Source organism: Carassius auratus, unplaced genomic scaffold (assembly GCF_003368295.1).
Source record: "Carassius auratus strain Wakin unplaced genomic scaffold, ASM336829v1 scaf_tig00002576, whole genome shotgun sequence".
NCBI classification, from domain to species: domain Eukaryota; kingdom Metazoa; phylum Chordata; class Actinopteri; order Cypriniformes; family Cyprinidae; genus Carassius; species Carassius auratus.
The window spans coordinates 433,849-458,970 of record NW_020523459.1 but is presented as its reverse complement, the minus strand read 5'-3'; the positions used below and the strand labels follow the sequence as shown (position 1 = coordinate 458,970).

The following is a 25,122-nucleotide window of genomic DNA, read 5'->3' as shown; positions in this document are numbered from 1 at the left end:
GTTCTTCTCCCTCTCCTTTTACCACATTATTTCAGTTTTCACTGTTTATCAGTTTAACACCTGGTCCTTCCATCAGCGCTGTGGTCACTGTGTTTTTAAAGAGATGCCATCAGTAAATGGTCTGTTTCCCATGAATGCTCTAAAGGCACCATCATAAAAAGAGCGTTACATGATCTGAATGTTTTTTATTGTTTTTCTATTTACTCGTGTCAGAAGGATGCCTTTTGCACACATTTGTGCCTTTTTTGTTGATATAAATACTACTTACATTGTAATGTTAATCTATCAATATAATTTAATAAAATGTAATTTAATTTCATAATAATTTGACCTAAAAAAAGAGAAAAATAAAATATCATATATCATCCAATATTATGAATGATAAAAATCACTAATTGGTTGATAGTTGAAATGGTACCTACATTGTAAAAAATTATTTTCAAAGCTGTAAATACAACAAAACTAAATTTTATGTTTAATTTAATGTCTTTTAATGCAATTTCTTAGTAAATCCTAAATTTTTTAGGGCACGCATCATGCACCCTACAAAATATCTTGTTGCAGTCAGTTAAAGTGTGAAAATGGGTCTTTGGAGCACGTGTGCCCATGTAAAGTTTCGAGTTGCAGGACTGTAATGTGCTATCTTAAGAGCAGCAGGTGCTGGTTTTGACTTTAACCCCATGACTCTAGCAGACCCACACACACATATGCACACGCTTAGAGTTGCCTGAGCTGCAATGGACACCAGCCAAGACACACACCGCCACCCAGGTCTCATGTGTCCTGCCCTTGCTCTGGCTAGACTGATAATTGATTGCTGGTTTGAAGAGGGCCAAAGTGTGAACTCAGCAGTGCAGGGCAGTGTGTTAAAGTCACAGTCCATGTACAGTATGTATGTGTTGACCGCTGTTAACCAGCACTAACCAAATCTATAAAACACAAGTGCATTGCGGCATGGACTAAACTGCATTTTCTGACTATCAGTAATGTCTGATTACTTGTACTGTGATGAATATGGTGTAGTGATATGTAGTAGAATAAAACATGAAAATATACTTTTTTAAGGCGTTTAACCATCATCCTGCAGCACTCTATGAGTTTAGTGCAAGATTTGCTTTTCCCGCCAACAGCTTCTGTTGGTCTGTTAGGTTTGAAAAACAAAGAAAACTGTTTTTAACATAAACTTAATTCTCTCGATCTGCACTGGGCCAAAGATGGCCGTTCGATCTACATAGAAACAGCACAGTCAGAATATAGAAACGCATATGACTTATGCAAGACAGGCATTAGAGTTGCTTGACAGAAGTAGGACAGGGCATTTGGGCACAGAGTCATTTTTTCCCATGCCCCCTTTTTGTCACCCTCCTCTGTCTCTCTTTCTGGCACACTTTCCAATCCTGCGTTGAGAGGAGAAAAACCTCCTGCTCTGGGATGCTAATACCACGTGGGCCACCAGCAGTTCTTTGTATTTCTGTGTGTGTGGTCGACAGCAGAAATTCAGATGTGACTAAGCCGATCAGTCTTCCATCAAAACAGGCCCTGGTAGCAATTTGTGCGTGCTTGTTTAAAAAGTGGTTAACTATAATGACAGCAGTCATTATATTTCTACACAACAATTTTTTTTATCTTTCATGCTAAGATTTGAATTATGTTTTAGTCCTTTGGGTATTGGGAAGGGTCTGGATTATGGTTTTAAGGTACTCAGTCTGTTTGGGTTGGGACGACTAATACGAGTGGATTATAATCCCATCTGCCCGTCGATGGATAACGTACCTTGCGGATTAAGAGCCGAGCCACCAATGCACATGCAATCAACCCAGCGCAGTGCATCTGTCGGTTTCCATCCAGGAAATCAGTGGGAATCTTTGGATTGGCCTGGTTTATATCACTTCTTCTAACCCACACATCAACATAAAGATAGAATCAATGCCAATGACTTCTCTCCGATCAATTACGACCGGTTTGTTTGTGGGCAGAGACATTCTTTATTGATTCATCAACTGCAAGCGCACCTCTACAAAATGCTTCATTTGAAGGGAAGAAAGGGGGCGGGAAAGAAGGTTTTCATTCTTGTATCACAGAATGACATTCTCCAAAATACTATAATAAATACAGTGGAGAATAACACTTTTATTTTTATTTATTTTTTGGCTTAAGCAATGCATTTTCTCCAAGACCACCCAAAGGCCATGTGCTCTGATTTTTTGTTGTTGTTTATTTTTTATTTTTTATTTTTGTCTCTAGGAATTTCCATGCTCTTGTCTGAATTAGGCACAGCACACTGCACTGTGTTACAGAAATTCTGTTAATTGTGATTTCACAGTCTGGATTAAATATATAATCAAAAAATGTGATATGTTTATCAAAAAACTGTACCACAAACATTGTTCAGTTTGCAAATGATTCGAATGAGCTGATTCTTTTAATGAAAGACTCACCAGTTAGAATTGGTCTGATAGAAGTTAGATCTTTTATTGAATTAACTCATTGAATTAAATAAGTTGAAACTTTAAAACATGAATATATGTTTTATATAGATAGATAGATAGATAGATAGATAGATAGATAGATAGATAGATAGATAGATAGATAGATAATTTGCATTGAAACGATAAGCTTTCTTTTTTACTCTCCATCTATGGGAGGCCATTTTCCCATTTCCATCTATGATGAAAATGACCCATTTCCTCTCAGATTGGAAAGCGTTTTGTCCGGTCTGTCTGGACCGCCTGTGTATGTGTGTGGATTGCTTTCTAGCAGCCACCACCAGACTTTGGTGATCTGAAGCCATGCTGTGAAAAATCCCTTTAGCGTGGCTCTTTTACAGAGGATTTGTCTGTCTTTTGGAGAGAGGAACATGCCATGATTGTTAGTTAGGGATTTAGAGTTGTAATTTAAGCGCTTACTTCCTTGAAATGGTGATTTTGGTGAAAGGAGAGGTGTGGAGGCTTAGCTCTGCTAATGCTTGTGTTAGCATGAAGATATAACACATTACTGCTAACTAAATGTTAACAGGCAGAAACCAAAAGCGTGCGTGCATGAGTGTGTGCGTGCATGCAAGGAATGTGTGTGAGGCACAAAGCCAGAGAGCCAGGTCTGCATTAGTGGAGCACTGTCTGGGTCAGCTGTGATTGTGTTAGACTGAGGCCATCTACCATTCATTTGCCACAGACTGGAGCCTGGCTGTAAATGAACATGGCATTAACATGCTAAATTGCACTGGCCTGGTGGTGCTGTCTGATTGGTCGTCATCTCCGTCCCCACGTCCCAGTCAGTGTCCTGTGTTCACATCACCTTGCGACCTCAATCCAGTGCTGGCACCTGTTGACTTCTCAGAAAGTTGGTGTCCGTGCTGTTTTCCATGTGCAGATACTTATTCATCCATCCATATAGAGCATATAAACTAATAATATGTAGGTATTGTACTTGAAGGAACAGTTCACCCAAACATGAACATTCTGTTTTTATGTATTATAATTAAACTGTACATATGCTGTACATTTGCTGAATTGGTGCTTAATTATCACAGTAAAAAAAAAAAAATGTTTTTATTTTTTTTTGCGAAAACCCTGATACATTTTTTTCCCAGGATTCTTTGATGAATAGAAAGTTCAAAATAACTGCATTTATTTGAAAAAGAAATCGGTTTCTGCTGATCAATTTAATGCATCCAAGAATGATTAATTTCAAAAAAAGAAAAGAAAAAAAGGCCCCAAATATATATATAGATAATCATATGTTTACTATGAACGGTCATTTTAAATAGCAAAAGCCTTCTAATGATTCTTGAAAAACTTTTGTTTCATGAAAAAGAAAAGAAAGCATACAGGATTGAAACAAGAGAAGGGTGAGAAAAAAATTGCATTTATCTTGGTTGACCTATTCCTATAAAGTTCTTCACTGCATCTGAATCTCTAGCCTTAACTAAGAGTTGCGAAAGAAGGACAAAGGGCGGGAGAAAAGAAAGGAAAGAAGTCTTTGTTCTGTTATTTAGATACAGCTTTGCAGTTGCTATGGGAGACAGTGGAAAAATAAGGACATGATTTTCTAGTGGAAAGCGCAGCTGCTAAAGGGAGAGAGTTAAGGTTGTAATGGTCAGGAATGGTCATCTCACCCTCTCTCTCTCTCTCTCTCTCAGCTGTTCTTTCCACCAGGATAGTCGGCTCTGCTTTTTCAACCCTGTTCAGGAGACTGCTGGGTGCTGGGCAGTTGTGTGGCGGCTCAACGCTGCTATATTTATATATATATATATATATATATATATCTCTATTTTAGTCTCTCCTTCCTGCCGCTGCGGAAGGAGAGTCCTCGGGCTAATTAAAATCGGCTCATACCCCCGAGCCGAATCCCATATGTGTGGTGCACAGGTCCGGGTGGGTCAGCGTCAGGAACAGAGGCCATGCATTGTCCCCAGCATTCCCCAGTGGTCTCCTACTTTCCATAATAGTCCCGGGTTTCCATCACACTTCCGAATACTTTCATGACTCTCAGCTGGTTCTGACCGACATGCACATGGGAAGGACTCCGCATCCACAAAAAAACAAATTGCCACGGGAGATGGGGTCATTTAAGTTCGTCCTGTTGTGTGTCATCCCCTATTTCTGCTATTTTTAACGGCCTCCTTCCGAATGATTTCTTTATTAATAACGCAATTGTTTCTTCGGGCCACAGACGGGAAACATGGAGCCATTTATTTGTTTTATTTGATTTGGTGTTTAATCAAATCGGATGTAAACGGACCATTGATTTCTCAATTCACGTTGACTGCAAGACTTATAGAGTTAAAAACGGACAACAGGGAAAATGGTACATTGCGAAACAGATGGAAAGAGAAGAGAGAGACGGCCACTCAGCCGCTGTTTGTCATATTTCTTGTACTTCCTGCATATAGGAAATGACTAATCACAAATGAGAGTTTCACAAAAGATTGCTTGTCTCTCAGAGTAGTCTAAAATGAACAAATATTGAAGGGAGAAGATTGAAAAATGGATTGCAGTACTATTCAGTAGTTTAGAGTCAGTAAGATTTTATGTTTTTAAAAGGAGTCTCTTATGCTCACCATTTGATCAAAAATCTGTAAAAACTGTCATTATATGAAATTTGATCACAATTAAAAAATATTAAAATAATAAAAAAGTTTAAACGTGTATCTTACTTACACCAAACTTCCATTAGTGTTACATCAGCGTTGCATTAGCATTGTTGCTAAATGTTTGTTTTGAAATACCTCTTATAAAATGTCCAGAGAAATGAAACAAGTGTCCTGAGAAAGCTTCTCAGAAGGCCTCTCATCCAAAAAAAAAATAAATAAATATAAAAGTGATAGAGGAGAGAAAGTGATAGAGAATAGTAGGGTTAGCTACAATAATAACTGGATTACCAAGTAAAAAGACAACCCACACACATTCTTGTCTGAACTGGCTAGTTCAGCATTAGTCAGTGCCACACACACTCGTCCTCCTGAATCAATCACTTTTTTAATTTCCCTTCCCCTTCCATTTCTTTCAAGAGTTTGTGACCTCTGAATCTCCCTGAATGAGTGTGTGTGTAGGCCATGTTTCCTATTGTGTGCGAGTGTGTGTTTGCTTTGGCGCTTCTCTCGATCCGTCACATGTACAGACATGTGCGTTTGACTCTGCAGAGACTACCGAAATACCTCGCAGTGTTCCACTGCCCCGAAGTAGCACTGAGCACCAATGCGAGTGTGAGACCCCCATCCCAGGGCCAGCTGTCTGGAACGGGACATGCCTGCACACACATACAGATTCACACACATTCATCCACAGTTATTAAAATGTGTCCATGCTGGAACTGAAAAGCGATGAGTTGTCCAACAACTGACTAGTTATTTTCTAGATCTAGATTTTTTTTTCTTCTAAATTTATCCACTTTAAAAATATGTCACTATGCACATCCTTGAATTCGGACAGCCTGTCACCAAGACTAACCTGCTCCCTCTCTCTTTCATTCAGTCTGTCTTTCCTCTTCTTCTTAATATGAAGAATGGGAGAAATCTCTCTCTCCGACTCTTTCGGTCTCGCTATGGTTAACTTTATGATGTCATAAATGCTGGAATTTTTCGGTGAGGCTCTCTGAATATTTTTATGAGCACGCTCACGATGGCGGCTCCTTTGACAGCACCGAAAGGCAGTCATTAAAAAGAGAGCGAGAAAAGAAGGCAGAAGGGAAAAAAACGAGCCCTGGCTGAAAGAGGCTTCTCTCCCGAGGGGGTTTAAACTGTCATTGCGTTTGAACTTTGCTAGAACGACTGCCATCTGCAAAGCTGGAAAGCAAGTTCACCACTGTCTCACACTCTAAGGAAATGTTATAATCAGTAACAAAATCAGAATTGTCAAATAGATGCATTTTATTTGAATTATTATTAGTAGGATTGATATGTGCAATTTAATTTAATTTAATAAAAAAAAAAAAATATTTTAATCATATAATATTTACTAATTTAAATTATTATATATCATATAATTTAAATGATTAATAATGATAAAAATACAAAAATAATAGTCTGTAATGTAATGTGATAGAATATAATATTTCAAATTATTATCCAAAGATAAAGCAATTTATCTTTGTTTTTTTGTTTAGTTTATCCATCATAAAAAATAATTGACACTTGTTAAAAAAATATTTGTAGATTTATTTGTATGACCAAAAAAACTGGTTGTTCAAAAAACAACAACAGACAAATATGTTTATGATATGGTTATGATATGACTATATATGTTTATGATATTGGTTATTATATTGATTATCGACTATCAATCAAAAAGCTGATTCTAAACAGAGATTAGAGATCTAGCTATTAGTAGACACGAGGTAAGACATGGTAGAAGAAAGCAACATACACTCATAGATCAATAAGCGTCCATTAGGATCCAGCCTCAGCAGTTTCAACAACTTTTGAAAAACATTGAAATGTGATTATCCTGCTCTTAGATGCTTTTAACTTTGAGAGTAAATGAGTCATAGATTCATGCTTCTCTCTGGATTCCTCTCTTCCTTGCCCACGTCTGCATGCACCCGAGGGCTCTCTCTTGCTCTCTTTCTGTCGTCCTTTATCTATATACATCTCCCTCTCTTTCTACTGCTCTACATTGTCAGTTGACTTTGCAGCTTCTAATTTTGAATAAAGTTTGTTTTGCAGATTGGAACGTTGAATGCGTTTTTGACTACACCGAGGTGTGTGATGACAGTTGTGAAAAAAGCAGGACGTGTACCGTCTTTCCTGTACGGATTTGCCCCCAATGTGTCCAAAGGGAACAGGATCTACTGCGTTCCCACACAAGCTGTTGCCAAAGCAAATTTGGAGAGGAAGTGGAACCCTATCCCTCCTCTCTGGTGTGACCAAGTTTAGAAAACACTAGGCTTATGTGTGTGTGTGATTCTAGTTGAATATACAAGCAAGCAGCTGCACAGACTGTCTCACTTTAGATGTGGTCTTGTGTGTGCGGCGGCGTTTGTGTCCTGCTCTGTGGTTTTTAGTCTGGAAATGAAGTCCGTGCTGGACTGTGTGTGCATGTGCGATTGCAGGAGATGGTCTTATATAGTTGCTTAGCCTTATTGTGGTGCACTTGTGAGTGTTGTGCGGCCTTGTTATGTCTGGAGTCACTGGACTCTTCCTGGAAGTCCAACCTCAAAACACACACACCACAGACACTAATGACAGGCTTAAGTTCTCTGCAGAGACCTTTGTTCGACAATGTACAGCAAAATATTTCTACCCACCATGCAATCTGAGTCCTAAAAATAGGCCAAATTTTTGAATTTTGGATACAGTGTAAAATTATTTTTATCACATATTCATTTATTATATTTTTTATAACAGTATTAAAAAATAATAACACTTATTAAACATTTAAATTAGATTTAATTTTTCATGGTTTTGATATTTTGATATTATTATATTATTATTTTATTACATTTCTGCATAGCTTTCATTGTAGTACTTCAGCTTAAACCTATTTCAGTTAGGTGCCAACATTTCAAATTTTCATTACATTTTTAATAATTAAATTTTTGTCATTTTTATTAGTTTTATTTTCTCTTAGTTCTCAAATTTTTGTTCATTTTAGTACTTTAGCTTAAAGGGATAATCCACCCCAAAATGAAAATGTTTCATTCCTAACCCGTAAAAGCTTTGTTCGTCTTCAGAACACAATATTAGATATTTTGGATGAAAACTGGGAGGCTTGTGACTGTCCCATAGACTGCAAAGTAAATTGCAATGTCAAGGTCCAGAAAATTATAAAAGACATTTTTTTTCAGAATAGTCCATCTGCCATCAGTGGTTAACTGTAATGTTATGAAGTGACGAAAATCCTTTTTGTACACAAAGTTATGATGACATTATTCAACAATTCGTCTCCTCTGTGTCTCTCCGCATCACAATTTTGGAGATCATCTGCTGAACACAGTTTATTTACTTGGCAGTTAATGGGACAGTCACAACACTCCTGGTTTTCATCCAAAATATATTCAATTGTGTTCGTTTTTTTCATTTTCATTTTGGGGTGGAGTAACCCTTTAAACTTTCACATTTTATTTTTGTTTATTGCTAACAATGTGCTATAAGCAGCAAAAACTAATTGAAAAAAAAAAAAGAATGATGATGAATGATGAAACTATTTGAAACCGTATTCGGTGTGAATGCTCTGTAGATCAAATCTACAGGTAAACAAACGCGATTAAACACAAAAGTGTCACAAGAGTCTTGCAAACATCTGAGGAAGTGAGAAAAACAGCAAACATCTGTATGTGTTCACTGGCATATTTAGGGAGGTGTTTTGTCTAGCAGTACAGACACCACGTTCCTAATGAGCTGGGTACTCGCCCAGAGAGCAAACGCATGAGAGAGAAAACCACTCGTACACTTTACACCTCTACCTCCCCAAAACCCAGTTTTCTCAGAGAACAACACGTTTACCACCAATCGAACCGTATTCCTTTGGGAAGAAAGGACTTTTCTTTGAAGCCGAATGCTTTTGCGTATGTCTTTGAGATGCTTGACGCAAAGAAAGTTCATACCTAGAATTGACAGTCTTTCTAATCGAAGTTAAACGAGAGATTTCACTTTTGATCACCTCAACGTATGGACAAAGACTCTTTCAAATGCAACATTGTGGACCATATAGATCATGTTTAGTCTGACACCTGCACGGTTAAGGTTTTTGTGGTCACTGCCTGGTGAGAAATATGACAACCCATTTGAAGGCTGCAAGAGACAGAGGGAGAGAGGGAGAGCTGCGCTCTGCTAGTTTTACAGGAAGTTCCTCCCTTCCGGTTGAGGCCTGTAGTTCAGCTCAAGGGGGAGGCCATGTTCAGGTCAGAGAGAGGGTGGAGTATCGCTTACACACACTGACGCTCACACAAAACAAAAAAACTGGTTTACTCTTTTGGCATTCACACTTGCGTGGATATATAAGCTTGTTTCAGAAACACCTGTCTCATAGTCTTAACCTGTCTCACAGTTAAATAGCAACATTCATCAATCAAACCTGTCTGTGGAGAACTTCACAGATGGGAACCAGCCATGCTTGTCAAGCTAGTCACAACTTTTCCGATAACCAGATTTGAATTTGAGTAACTATAAAAAAGTCTAAAGCAGATATTTATGAATCTAATCGTCTGATTAGAAGAGCAATGTTAAAACATTTTGTGTTAAGATTGTGTTCATTTTTTTTATAATGCACTATATTACTTGGAGAGTTTTAAATATTCATACTAATATTAATATGAATTATAATAATGGTATTTTATAATCATACTAATAGTATTTTATTCATTCTTAGTCAGAGCATGAGGTAAAATAGTAATGTACAAAATATTAATTAATTATTTAAAATTCATATTTAATGTTTGGCTTCACATTGTGCCTTTCCTGTAGTATAATCACTTACATTCTTATTGGCTTAATGCTTTTTTAAGCAGCAACACAGCGAGACCATAGGAAGATGTTTACATTGCTAGCGTCACATCAGGAAGTTTCTGTCAGTCATGTTTGTTTGGAATGCAATTGCTTGTTTAGGAGGGAAATCCTGCAATCTGTGCTACAGGAAACACAGGACTAGACTGGGAGGGGTGGCATTATGAGGATGTCGAGACAGGAGACGCGATTTAGCAACCCCATTAGCTTGTTTAGTAGGTTAATTGTGTGTAATGTGGCACGAAGAGAACGTTCATGTGGGTGTTCAGCCCTTCGAAACACATTTCCTCTGTCATCCCTCAAGCGGGCAACATAAAAGTCTTCTAGCAAAAGTATTTCTTTCCATTCTCACACCAACGTGCAAGGCAGAATGTGTGTGTGTGTGTGTGTGTGTGTGTGTGTTTGTGTGTGTCACTCCGCCCTTCCTCAGACACCTGCAGTTTTAAACCGCTCTGCAGAAACTTGTCCATCCTGTGAACTCCTGTTTTTAGTGTGCGATTATCTTATTTAGTCAGTTTAAAGACATCTATGCACTGTCTTCTAACAGAATGAACATGACGAAAGCAAGGTCAGAAAGACAAAAGGGAGATTATGCTTAGTGCTTTATTCGGGGCTGAGCTCATATCTAAGTATGTCTCTCGCATGCTGCTGCGTCCTGCTTCATATCAAAAGGTGTGATTTCCTGTCTACATGTTTCACAGTGCTTTGGATGCCAGTCTACAGCATGCTCTCTGTCACATACAACACAAACACACACACACACACACACACACACACACACACATACACACACACACACACTAAGATGCAGCATGGGTTGGTGCCATTTTCACACCAGTAAGCACATTGTTTGATGTGAGAAGTTTAAAAGGGGGTATTGAAACGAGACCCCTTTGCTGCCCATCAGATGAAAGAAAGAAAAGAGGAAGCAATGACTGTGAAAACGACAGTCTGGTAGATAGAGAGTCTAATATACAAAGTAGAAGATAAAAACAGTAGCAATATTGAAAGATCTCTGGCTTTCTCTGGCCCTGTCTCAACTGCACACATTAGTGGCTGTCAGGTAGTAGTCCACTATTAAATCCTAAATCTCTATTTTGTCTGTTTGACTTGTCTTTTGTACGGTATATACTTATATATTTATCTGAGTGACTGTCCAGTCAGTGTCAGAGTTCTGGTTTGGGCTGATGTGTTGTAGGGGGACCTCAAAGAGTCCAGCTGGAAGACCCAGACGAAGCTACAAGGATGTTATTTATAGGTCACTTCCTCTCTCCTGCAGTGTGGCCCGACTGAAGTCATCTGACTGTCTGCAGTTAGCATGGTCTTATAAGGATGCTTACTAGAGTCTAGAATTCTGCCATTGCATTCATTACAATTATATAATGTTGTGATGCCTAAATTCACTTGTTTGTCCATTCAGTTGCATTTAAAACAATTCAGTTTAATTTTTAGTTTTTATATTATTATATATTTATATTATTATATTAAATTTAGTTTTTTACACTACAGTAAACAGTTTGTGTGTGTGTGTGTGTGTGTGTGTGTGTGTGTGTGTGTGTCTATATTTTATTTAATTTTATATATAAAATGTAAATCTTATTTATAAAAAAAAATTATATATATATATATATATATATATATATTATTAAATAATTAAAAAATATATATAAAAAATAAACTGAACTGTTTTAATATACTACAAGTTATTTTATTATTTTAGAATATATAACTTCCATTCTGTGTGTGTGCGTTTGTGTGAAAAAAGTTAAGTTATAGTCCAAAAACTAGAGTCTAGAATTCTGCCATTGCGTTCATTACAATTATATAATGTTGTGATGCCTAAATTCACTTGTTTGTCCATTCAGTTGCATTTAAAACAATTCAGTTTAGTTTTTAGTTTTTATATTTTTAAATATAGTTTTTTACACTACAGTAAACAGTTTGTGTGTGTCTATATTTTATTTAATTTTATATATAAAATGTAAATCTTATTTATAATAAAAAAAGGAATTATATATATATATATATATATATATATATATATATTATATTATATTATATATATATATTATTAAATAATTAAAAAATATATATTAAAAAATAAACTGAACTGTTTTAATATACTACAAGTTATTTTATTATTTTAGAATATATCATTTCCATTCTGTGTGTGTGCGTGTGTGAAAAAAGTTAAGTTATAGTCCAAAAAAGTTAATAATAGTTTAATATACATTTATAGTCTGAATTAGTTAAGTATTCTTTCCTTTGACTAATGAAAATTGGGTCTATTTGCTCTTATGCTTTTCTGCTTGGATCTCATTCTCCATATTTTCTTGTGTGTAAGCACCCTATCTAATTGATGTACTAGGATGTAGAAACCTCTGGCCTTTTCTAGCCCAGGGAAGATCTCCCAGATTTGGTGCCATTATGTCAGAGGTCTAATCCATGAATAAACACAGGCACGTGGCAAGTGGCTGTGTTCGGGGTCATATAATCCCGCTGTGCTGCTGAAAATTTGCCACGCCCAAGCAGACCGGTCTGCTGCTAAATGAGGTCATATGTGACGCAATCATTCATTTATGCAAACAGCACCAGCCCATAAGTGTGTTCTTTTGCATGAATGACCCTCTTTTCACTCTGACAGTAATTGACTCCCCCACTGCGTTTATTCAAAAACTAAATATTTTGCATCTCTGACTGGAAATAAAAGAGACCTTCCAGACACCGTGCAACCCAGTTGGAAGCATCTTACCCAGAAGCCCCTGCTGCCGGGCCAGTTAGGGCACTAGGCCGGGATGCTGCAGTTTGTCAGCTGGGTTCCTCTCACATTCCCACGAGAAGCCCTGCTCGAAAATAGCTCTCACAGGCTCTCAAAGTCCACCAGACAAAGCTGGTGCAGATTTATAGCCGGAGGCTGATACAGCTTGTCCAGTCGTTGTGCATTATTTGAGCATTTAAATGTCTGCGGCATGTGTTAATTAGTGAGAAAGGTGTGAGTGGCACACACCGCAGGTTTTCTAGAGTAAATGAGAGTGTAGAAAAGGAAGGACAGTGTATTTTAAGGATTATACTGCAGTCAGTGAGGAATCCAGCAGGAGTGAGGTCATCTCACAACCATTAGTGACAGAATTAAACAAATACTGGCTTGGCGTATATTTGCACTCGCGTGTTCACGTGGCAACATGAAAGCAGATGGTTCTTTCAACCTATTAAGCATCCGAACAATACAGCCGACCTTTTCCTTCCGGCATACATACACGCAGTCTCACATAGTGTCAACACTCGTACTAAATTTAACATTCACAGTTTTACTCCTCGGAAACGTTCCCTTTGCACCTGTCTCCTGCAGTTCACAGCCCCGTCTGAAGTGATAGGCACCCTCTGGCGCGGCTCTCATTTAATGTGACCGACTGCATGCATCGATCCTGCTATTACTGTTCTCTAGTTTACAGAGGGCCGTAGGGCATCTGAATGCCTGACTAGACAGTACCAAAGTGCACTGATCCGAAAGCGTATGCATGAAATGTAACAAATCAGAACGACGATGACTTCATTGTTCTTCATATTGAGCAACACTCATCGTTTCTCTCTCTTTTTGGCTTTCTTTTCTTCCCTCTCTAGGCGTCTGATCCCATTCCTGCCAAGAAGTCTAAACATGATGACTTTCCAGCACAGTCGCCCTCAGGAGACAAAGACAAGCAACCTGATTGGCTACGATCCCTCTCTGCATCAGCCAATAAGGTTACAAAGCTTTTTAGTTGTTGTTGTTGTTGTAGTAGGATACATAGTTGTATGGAGTTCAGATAATTATATATTTATCTATATATTAATATTATACGAGTCTGTGTACAAAACCTGGCCATTCCTAAGATTTTTGGAGCCAAGCAAATGTTTGTTTGTTTTTTTGCCACAAAGAATCAAATTCTTCTGAAACATGATCTCAACCCCAAATAACTGATGATGTTCTTTTGAAAAAAGAAAAAAAAAAATCAATTCTCCTAAATGAAGAGAGCCTGCAAATAGGCTTGCATAGTTCTCCGATTTCAAGCAGACACAGTGACCTCACTGTACTTGTACTGCTGGTCATTCTTCAAGCTTGTTTTATCTGTCTCTCTCATTTTGTCTGTTAAATTCCAGAGACTTTCGGCAAATAAAAAATATTTTTCATGCTCTCTGCGCAGATGGTCTCTGTTCTCTGTGTTCATGTTAGAATGCATTTTGATTGTGTTCTCTACTGTGAAAAACACAGTATGCAACACAATAGACAACTGTTAACAGCTTTCTGTCTTGCTGCAGGGGCTCAACTGCATCCAGCCCAGACAGAGACCGTCTGCCTTCAGGCCATGGTCTCCAAACATCTCTGTTGGCGATAAGGAGGGAGGCAGCAGACCTACTAGCATGTTACGCGACAGGTAAACAATAAGAATAAATATTACATGGCACTCGAAAAAAAAATCTTAATTCTGATTGGTCAATACTTGCATCATATTAGTTCAGTTCTTTTGAAAACAAAAAAAAGTGTGGTTTTTTTTTAGAAAATTTGTTTGTTCAGTTGGTTCATGCAAGTGATTCTATCCAACAACAAAATGATTCACCAAACTGATTTGTTAATTTTGTGATGACCACTTAACCACCAAATCAACCAGTGAAATCATTTTATGTAAGATTTTATATAGTACACAAAGTTTGTAACTGGAACATTGAGAAAGGGTGTTTATATGTTCACTTGTGTGAAACCAGTGTAAACTAGCTTGTTAGTCATGCTCACTTGCGGTTCAGCATAAGGTTCAGATCTTCTGTCCAGAGGTGGATGATGCAAGCCCGTTGGCCAATGTTTGCTTAGATATATGTGGTTTTGACTTTACCATCGTAAACTAGAGAGGGTTAGGGTGAGTCACTGCTTTGAGCCCAGATCGGTTTCTGTGAAACTGTTTGCAATAGTCATTGTTCTCTCCCCACCCTTCGTTTGTGGGTTGCAGAGATGCTTTTTTCCTGTCAATCTGCCATTTGGTTTGGATTATTCACTTCTAAATAACCCATACTTTAAGATGATGTTAGATAATGCCATTACGCAAGCACAGCATACAGCAACCTGTAGTGCATCATCTGTGTACTGTTACCAAAAAAATAGCATCACTGCATATGTGATCTGCTCACTCACTCCAAATCCTCTTCTGCAGCTTCTACAACTACAAGAGCCTGGAGAGCGCCGTGGCCCCCAACGTAGCTCTGACACCCCTCCAGAAAGGAGGGCAAGCCTCACCTACCGCACCCAGCAGCTCACACCCACATGGGGGGGAAAGCGAAGGTGCCAGCAGGGGGAGGAAGAGAAGGTTGACATGTGAGACCCACCCTAGCCCACAGCCCTGCCCCTCGGCCACTGCCAGCAAACCCCTGCCACCCTCTCAGGAGGAGCGAGACTCAGATGTGGAGGTGGAAGTGGAGAGCCGTGAGGAATGTGAGTGCACGACGCACCTTTTCACTGTCATCCCATTTCATTAAAAGAATGTTCCAGCCTCAAAGCATGTTAAGCATTACTGACAGCAGAAAATAAATTAATTATTTATGCTGTACATTATATTGTTGTGAAACCTACCTTTGATCAAAAGTAACAGTTACTACAGTTGCTATTTTTATTTAGCTGATCAAAAGTGTATTTTACGTATGTCTGTTTTCAAGATTAATCAATAATAAGATTATTGTTTCTTAAGCAACAAATCAGCCTATTAGAAGGATTTCTGAAGGATCATGTGACACTAAAGACTGAACTAATGACTAATGAAAATTCACCTTTGCCATCAGATGAATAAATTACATTTGAAAATAGTTATATTAAACGTTTTCATATATAAATAACAGTACAATACAATTAAAAACAATATGTAATATCACAGACAAAATTATTTTGACTTTGGAAAATGATGAATGCAATCACATTGGACATGTGTGGCGCAAAATACACACTGTTTAGACAGTAAAACCACAAGTATTAACGCTGTACATGTTACTTTGTATCTAAAATGCCTTACTCAAGTTTTTTTACAAAATAAGAGGCGAATCACAATTATTTCCTTTTATATAAATAAAGGAATGCTACATAATGTTAATGTATTTAAGGAGCAATTTTAGGATAATTGATCTTGTTTTAGAGTGTTTTAACAGCTACCCTTGATTTTGTCACTGCGTTGTGAAACAAAAGTGCTCCTTTAAATACATTAAGATTTTGTTCACACTTCATTTCCACACAGTTCATTTTCAGTCGACCTTGAGCGCTCTGGAGAGAGGTGGATTAGAACAGTAACAGCTCTTGTGTGAATGTGGCAGAAAATCGATAAGGGTTCTTTCGTTCCTCATCTTTTACAGCTCATTTCAAAGCGCATCTTGTGTGTTTGACAGGTGCTTGAAAAAACTGGCAGATATGAGAACCAATGAAGCCCACGTAGTCTGATCCACCACTAAATTATGTCTCTTCTCGATCTCGTTTTTTCTTTTTCTTTCAGTCAACTCATCGCTTTCCTCACTCTCCTCCCCATCTTTTACATCCTCGAGCTCTGCTAAGGACTTGAGTTCTCCCTCTGGCCCCGGAGCCACCTTACCAGCAGTTCTGACGCCAGCCGGCGGGCCCCCAGAAGGTCCTCTGGTGTCTGGGGGGGAGGGACATGCCATGACGAACCTGGAGTCAGAGCTGGAGACTCTGAGGCAGGCTCTTGACAATGGCCTGGACTCAAAAGAGTCGAAGGAAAAGTTTCTACACGAGATAGTAAAGATGAGGGTAAAACAGGAAGAGAAGCTGGGATCTGCCTTACAGGCCAAACGGAACCTCCAGCAGGTACACAAACACACACACACACACATTTACAGAGACATTGATTCATGAAACATGTTTTTTTTTTTTTTTAATCCATTGTTATGAAAATTGTAATATTGAATATAATGCAGAAATGTATGTAAGAATGAATTCACACAACAGCACACTGGAGGAAATATTTCATCTTTGCAATGATGAGTCATACATGTGATTTTGAACTTTCACTTTCTATATTCATAAAGCAATATATGTTAATTATATATAATTTTCACTAATATTCTGTTTAAATATAATCATTTATAATATCTTTAATATGATATATTATATAATTATCTATCAACAGCACCATTATTTTATTAATATAATTAAGGTTATATTTAATATAATTATTATAATTATGTATGCATATATATTTTGCCATATATGTATGGCCATCTTTCTGAAAATAACAACACTGCATTGTTTTAGCAGTAGTATACTAAACAGAAACTAAACTGAATAGGGTGCAACCCCTTTTTTAACTATGTAGTGCAACTTCATTCATGAAAAATCCAGACCAACTCTGTGTTCAAGTATGGGCTAAAACATAGCAGTTTTCATTAAAACAGGACTTGTGTTTTTGTATTCATTATATTAATGTTTCCATAAGTCACATTATTTCTCTTCTCTCAATATCTCTCTCACACACACACACACACACACACACGTTTGTTTTTGTGAAAAGTGGGGACATCCCATAGGCGTAATGGTTTTTATACTGTAGAAATTGTGTATTCTATGGCTCTACACCAACCCTAACCCTAACAGGAAACGTTGTGCATTTTTACTTTCTCAAAAAAACTCATTCTGTATGATTTATAAGCGTTTTGAAAAATGGGGACATGGGTTATGTCCTCATAAGTCACCCTCTCCTTGTAATACCTGTGTCATACCCATGTCATTATACAAAAACATGCCCACACACACACACACATATTTCAGAATGAGTAATCATCAGTTTATTCCCATGCCTTCCACAGGAGTTGGAGTTTCTCCGTGTTGCTAAGAAGGAGAAGCTCCGCGAAGCAACCGAGGCGAAGAGGAACCTGCGCAAGGAAATTGAGCGTCTGCGTGCTGAAAGCGAGAGGAAAATGAGAGAGGCCAACGAGTCACGCATTCGGCTAAAGAGAGAGCTGGAGCAGGCCAGACAGCTACGAGTGTGTGACAAGGGCTGTGAGGCCGGCCGTCTGCGAGCCAAGTACTCCGCACAGGTTAGTTCAATCACATTCATACACACGCTGTTACCGAGATAAGCGTTTAAAGATCTGGGCTAGTAACCGAAAGGTCATGGGTTCAAAGGTGTGATTTAGAGCTGTTATGCCTTTGAGAAAGACACTAAACCACAGATTGTTCCCAGAGGGACTGTCCCGGTGCTATAAATGTACTGGAAGTGGCTCAGGATAAACAAGTGTCTGTTTAATGAAGAGTAATCGAAGGTATGCTTAGATTGATGTAATGACACCCCACCCACACACACTTTCAAATGAACTCTCAGACTGGGTTTGGCCTCGCAAATCTGACAAGACACGTTTCATTTCTCAGAAGGAAACGGGGTTACTTCCTGTCAGGGTTGTGTGTTTCAGACTCACACATTGAAAATTAGAATACATTGTAAGCTACATGTGGAATACAGTGCAACTATAGGCAGCGCTGTAGCATTTGATTTGCTTCTAATTTGTGGCCTCTTTATTCATCTTTCATCATCTTTATATGGTACGTTTCCAGATTGAAGACCTGCAAGTAAAGTTGCAGCACGCCGAGGCAGACCGAGAGCAGCTGAGAGCCGATCTGATGCAAGAGCGGGATGCAAGGGAGCACCTGGAGAGAGTGGTCAAGGAGCTACAGGAACAGCTGTGGCCCAAAAGCCCCAGCAAGAATGGCACAGATGCACCATCCCCACCCGCCAAAGACTCCAACTAATCCTCTATTTCTTGACTCCGCCCAATCACACATCAACACCGTCCTGATTGACAGCACCAACCGCCCAATCATGTCAACTAGCACGCGGGTGAACTCCCACCCACCTGCCTCTTAGCCAGCGCAAATCCGGAGGTATCCTGAACAGTTTTTGATGAAATTTAGAGACATTTTTGAAAAAGGTTTACTTTGAGAGCACTGAAATGCACCTCGCCTCCAACCAGATGTAAAAAAGAAGAGAAAAAAATGCAAGTCCATTCGGAAAGAAGCCGATAGCACAACAGCTAACTGTGCCTGAAACTGAACACATTTTGAAACTAAGACTTTTCTACGACAAAACAATTGGTAATAATGATGAAAAATTTTACACAGCAATTTTTAAGCATGCTGTCCGGTCCACGTTGTTATTGAAGAGACAAGGACTCATCATCATCCCATCAGAAATTCCTGTCATTTCCTATCTCGTTTTAAGGAACTAAGACGAAAATCACTTTGTAATAAGCTATTTAAGAGACTTGTTAGTGAGCGTGTATGAGATAAAAACTTCAGTGACTTATCAAAGCCTCAGATTTACCCCCTTTTACTTGTACATACATGTTATGCTAGTTAAAAGAAGCCATGGAGACAAATGGTTACACACACTTGTATCTTTAACAATGGGAAAGAGATACTGGTCAGGAGAGCGTTGAAGGGCTTTGGAGAGCTAGAGGTGGAGAAGTTCAGCGCTGTTGAAAGGGAGAGATATTTGTATTCAAGTAAGTGTTATGATCAAGCCAGAGCACTTTCTTTTAATGGCAAACAAATGCTCCCCTCGCAAGCTGTGGTGTGAAACGCCACGAGTGCGTTTGAGGGTCAAAACCTTAAGATCGTGGTCAGTGTGGTATCGGGGGTTTGTGGCTCCTACGGTCTGCGAGGGTTTGGATTTCTTCTCATCACACACGCGTACAGAGCTTCTCCGTGGGCTGAGATGCTGACAACCGGCCCGGCTCACGAACGTGGGCGGCCGTTTTTGAGAATAAACGAAAAGCATAAAAAATGCATCTTCTAGGGCAGGAGGTGGCATGTGATCAAGAACCACAAATTGTTCTTTTTAAGTAAATTATAATATGTAAATATAAAAATGTTTCTTTTTTCTTTAAGCTTTGTTTTTTTACTTTACAATAATGAATCGCACTTTGTCATTACAAAATACTGTTTAAATGCATTACGCTCCCACACATTTATCTCAGAGAGTTTTTAGTATTCCTAAATATAAAATTTAAATAAACATTTTGTTAATTATATGCCGTTTTAATAAATGCAATGTAATTATGTGTTTAAGACAAAATATTGTATATAAAACCGCAAGAATGAGAAGAAAAAAAAAGGTTCTACATGCTTGCTTGCTGAAGTGTGAACGGCTCAAACATCCATTCCCTCAATCGAACTTTAATTCAACATTTATCATAGTTATCTATATATGATTATAATCGTTGCTAAAGTGTTACTGTTACTGTCCTGAATTCCTACAGGTTTTGAACAGTTCCCAATCAGATTTAAAACCGTTTGGAATGAAAAGGGCACACAAACTGTCATGCATTGGTAAAAGGGAGTCTAAAAATCAATGCAGGTGCTCCTCTCGGCTGTGAGCAAGAGTGTATTACAGTGTACAAAAGGAGAAGAGGATGGCTGACGAACGAAAGAACGTCTAGATGGTTTAATAAATACATCTTTAAATGCTCACACAATTAGCTGAAAAAGATTTTGTTGAAAATACATATATTTTATAAGTGATTTATATACATTGGGTACAATGCAATCAGAATGTATGTTACGTTTTGGCTCTTTTCATTTTGTTGTTGTTGTTATAGCGGATGTTTTTTCAGATTATGTGAATATTTTATTGCTTATGTTCCTTCTTTTAATAGCAAGCTTATGTCATTTCTTTAATATGCATGGAATTTAAAAGAAAAAGATAAAAGTCTGCCATTCGTATATTCATTATGGGGCATTAAAACTATATGTAAGTTGTTTTATTGTTATGCAATATAAAGCAATTTTAATCTTGTTTTTAACTACAAAGGAAAACAAAACCTCTTAACAATATATTTCAGCTCCTAACAATCATAAACGCAACATTAACGGCATTACTCTTGGGCTAAATACAAATCTTATGTGCATATGCAATGCTGGAGACCCTCAAGTGCCTGTGTTTGGGCCCTTGGGGTTCCAGAAGAGGAACAATTATTGAGCCCGTTTCCACGGTGGCCGACTGTAAGGTGCATTGAACTGCTCCAGACAGCGGTCAGATGGTGAGAGCGGGACGTCCCATTTGCACTGTCATTTGGGGGAGCCTCTTTGGCTCGCCCCATTTTGCCAGAATGAACTTGACTATCATTGCTTAAGAGCAAGCCACAGCTTATTTGATAGGGTTTAATGCCAGTCTTTCAGTATTCCTTTGTTTGTTTTTTGTTTTCTATAATTAAATACAGGAAAAATGCATAGCAGAGTTTAATGCTCCAATTGCCACCGTTAAAGAAAAAATTTAAATCTTATACTAAGATAGCTTTTAAATGTACATCGGAAATAAATAAACTCTTTTCTTTCTTCTTTTTTTAAGGATTCAAACATATATTTAAGAGGTTACTTTTGCTATAAATGTAAAAAGAGCCTTTGAAATGATATGATATGCTCTGACCTGACCATTGCAGGCTACAGCGAAGATACTAAACGGGGGTCTATAGGAAGCTCAGTGTCTTAACAGTAGCAAGGGGCTGTGCGTTTTTACAGACCAAAAAATAAAAAGAAATAATAATATTTCCGATGAGTTTTGTAGTTGTTTTTACACGCAAATTGATATGTGTAGTTGACTTTGTTTGCGATTTTCTATAAAAAGGGAGAAATTGATCACAGAGGTTCCTTTGCTCCCAATATAAAACTAAAAATGCAGACTTTTTTCTAAAAGGAGCCATTTTTTTGCTAATAAAAAAAGATCTAAAATACAGCAATAATAACATAACATCACACTCTAAAAAAATGCTGGGTTAAATATGGACAAACCTAGTGGCTGGGTTGTTTTCAACCAACAGCTGGGTTAAATGTTTAACCCAAACTTCTGGGCAGTAACCCAACCGCTGAGTCAAAAACAAAACCAATCACTGGGTTTGTCCATATATTACCCAGCGCTGGGTTGTATTTAACCCAGCATTTTTTTAGAGTGCACTGATAAATGAACAGGATTAGCCAGTCCGATGATGAAAGTACAAATTCACCATGTATATAGCCGTTTTCTTTTCATTTTACAAAAAAAAGTGTATCATAAATGTATATTGTTTATTTGTTTCTTTTTTTTTTGTCAGAATGAGAAAAAAAACCTTGCATAATGTTGATATACTTTATGTCGTGTTTTTAAAAACAAAAATGTAAGAGAATGTTTTAAAAAACAATTATTTCAAAAGTTGTATTCCCAGTGCAAGCATATTCAGTCCTTTAATCTGTTTATTTCCTTTTTTTTTGCTTATTAATGTTTTGTTACGTTCAAGTAAATATCAAAAACATCAGTTTTGGTTGAATCAGGCATTCAGAATCTTATTTTAACAATCTGTTTTTTTTTTTTGTTTTTTTTTTATGCTGATATATCATCTTAGCCCTTCACTGCTGCTATAACAATATACTATAAACTTTGCAACTATTTTTATGTAAGAGATTATGCTTTCTTCTACTACTGATGCCGCTTATACACTTGCATCTGGCCGATTGTTCCCTTTTAGACGTCAACCCCCCCACATGGACTATAATGTAAGATAGAGAGCTCTATGAGATTAGAGTTGAAAGTAGTTCGGCTTATATACTGCAGTGTCAGGATGTACAGTGTATAGACCCATAATAAAAAATAAAGTTGTTTGTCCAGAAACCTTTTGTTCTGTTTGTTATTTCAGTTTCAGTGGAACATCATCCTTCCTTCTTTTCTTTGGAAATAACCAACCTTTTCACTGCACCTTCACTTAGAAGTGTCCCTAGACATATCTTAATTATATATGATAAATTCACTAGAAAAATTCTTTCTGTTGATCCTTCAAAGAAAATGTGTTTGCTTGTTGCTCCTGCTTAACAGGTGAAATGAAGGTATAATTTAGAGCTCTTTTCATTGATGGTATTAGTGGCTCACATGAGCCAATGAATCAGATCTATGAAGCTTGCTGATTAATTATTCAGGAAGTACCTTTGCAGGGCCATTGTCTACGTTTAAGATGAGGAACTGCATGTGAATAAAGGAATAAAAAATGCATTTCATCTAAATAATCACAATCCAAATTATATATTTTGATTGACATCACAACAACAATGATAATGAATTACACACAAAAAAAAGTTAACACTGAATATGGCTGTCCACTGCTCTGGTGTGTGTGTGTGTGTGTGTGTGTGTGCACTTGGATGGGTTAAATGCAGAGCACAGATTCCGAGTATGTATGGGTCATCATATCTGGCCACATGTCAATTCACTTGAAAAATAAATAAATAAAAAATTAGTAATATTTCATTTGGCTTATGTAAATTAGCTAATACAATTTGTCTTCAATTGTAATTGACTAAACAGATATCTCATGTTGAAATGAAAAACTATGCTCTCAGAAAGCTGGGAGAAGTGCTCCGTTTTGAATGTGACATTGAACAGTGATGGCATTATTGAATCAGTGGACCTAAGGAGATGGACATCAGTCAATTCAAATTGACCCTGTGTGACTGCACGTCTGGCCCGGCAGACTTGAGTATGATGAAGACTTGAGTAATGTTACGGGAAATGTAGTTCTTTTAATCTCCCAGGGGAATGACTACAAACATAAAGTTGGATTTCTTCTGTCTCTCTGGATGCTCCTGTGCCAAAAGACAGATAAATGACTACCATAACCTCACATATGAAAACAATTAGCTCGCTGTATTTGTTTTACACACAGGTTAGCCTCGTCTGTTGTCTATTCAGATTAAAGCCTAAAATGACATGCCCCTTTTTTTTATTATTATTCATTGTTTTAACTGGTCTGTATAAAAGGTCTTATACTGCCAAATATTCACCAGTCCTAAATTTATAAAGCATTGTGTTGTGGGTGTCATTGGGTTTAATGCTGATAAAGCTGTGCTTTGAATGATGCCTAATGCTCTCGGCTGCTTGGCAGACTGATACTTTAATAGTTGTTGTCCGCCAACCCTTTTTAATAATTTAGCCAGCCGGAAAATTATGGGGCAAAAATCCCAGGTGTTCTCTGGTGGTTCCATCACAAGCACCATGCGTGGATGAACCTGTCAAACAGCTCCTTTTCTTTTCAAACAGCTCCTTGCATTTATAAAAGGTTAATTTCTACTATGCAGTAGGTATTTTTATATATTTCTTAATATATTTGATTGAAAAAAACTGTTTATTGGTTTATAGTCAGTTTTCCATTAACACAAAATACAATTAAGTAAAGCAGTTTTTTTTTTAAATAACCATTTATTATGAGTTATTCCATGTGCAAGGTTTATTTATTTATTTTTTATTATTTATTTTTTACCTATATCTGAGTGAAATGTTTGTTATTATTGTTGTTGTATTTATTTATTTTTGGAAATAGAGATTACCTGTTTTTACAATTCCATCCTCAGCAGAGTGACATGATTTTTGTTGAGAAAACAACAGCACATTTTGTAAGTATTTACAATTGATTTGATCAGTTCTGTGAGGTATGTTCATAATCGCAAGTGGTAAATGTTATGGTTAAAAAGATCAATAGGAATATATTTTGACATTTACTGTATATAAAATCTAATTTGAATTGCTACTAAGTCTACATTTTCATGTATATCTTAATATATTTAATAAAATAAACTGCTTGACTGTAAACATACAAGTATCTTCTGTTGCTTACGAAGGGCAGAACTAAATGGAAAACATTTATATTTCAACAAAATAAGACAAATTTGGCCATCTTCATCGTGTTCAAAAGTTTTCACCCCCCCCCCCCAGCTCTTAATGCATCTTGTTTCCTTCTGGAGCATCAGTGAATGTTTGAATCTTTTTAAATAGTTGTGTTTGAGTCCCTCAAATGTCCTCAGTCTGAAAAGATGTATCTCAAAATCATACAGTCACTGCTGGAAAGGGTTCAAATATGCAAAGATGCTGGAAAACTGAAGAATTTGCAGGACCTTAAAGATTTTTCTGAAGAACGCTGCTCAGTTTAACTGTTCAGAACAAACAAGGGACTCATGCACAACCATCACAAAACAGAAAGACAGTCGAGGATCATCAGGTAACAGAACACAGTATTAAGAACCAAGGGTTCCCAAACTTTTGAGTGGGGTTATTTTAATAATTTCAGCAATTCTTTTGTCTTGTGGACTAAATGTTAATATCTCTTATGTACAATATCTTACTCAGGACAGTACTAAATAAAAAATAACA

General features: G+C 37.4%; 1 protein-coding gene across 1 annotated transcript in view; it reads left to right on the top strand.

Moving 5' to 3' along the window:
* LOC113069860 (ski oncogene-like) overlaps window positions 1–21,563 on the top strand; it is a 61,962-nt gene extending 40,399 nt beyond the window's left edge. The window contains exons 2-7 of the mRNA XM_026242935.1: window positions 13,562–13,681; window positions 14,237–14,352; window positions 15,121–15,398; window positions 16,441–16,769; window positions 17,768–17,998; window positions 18,513–21,563. Coding sequence (XP_026098720.1) covers window positions 13,562–13,681; window positions 14,237–14,352; window positions 15,121–15,398; window positions 16,441–16,769; window positions 17,768–17,998; window positions 18,513–18,707 — 1,269 coding nt within the window. The 3' untranslated portion in view covers window positions 18,708–21,563. The remainder of the gene's footprint in view (window positions 1–13,561; window positions 13,682–14,236; window positions 14,353–15,120; window positions 15,399–16,440; window positions 16,770–17,767; window positions 17,999–18,512) is intronic.
* The last annotated feature ends 3,559 nt before the right edge of the window (window positions 21,564–25,122 follow it).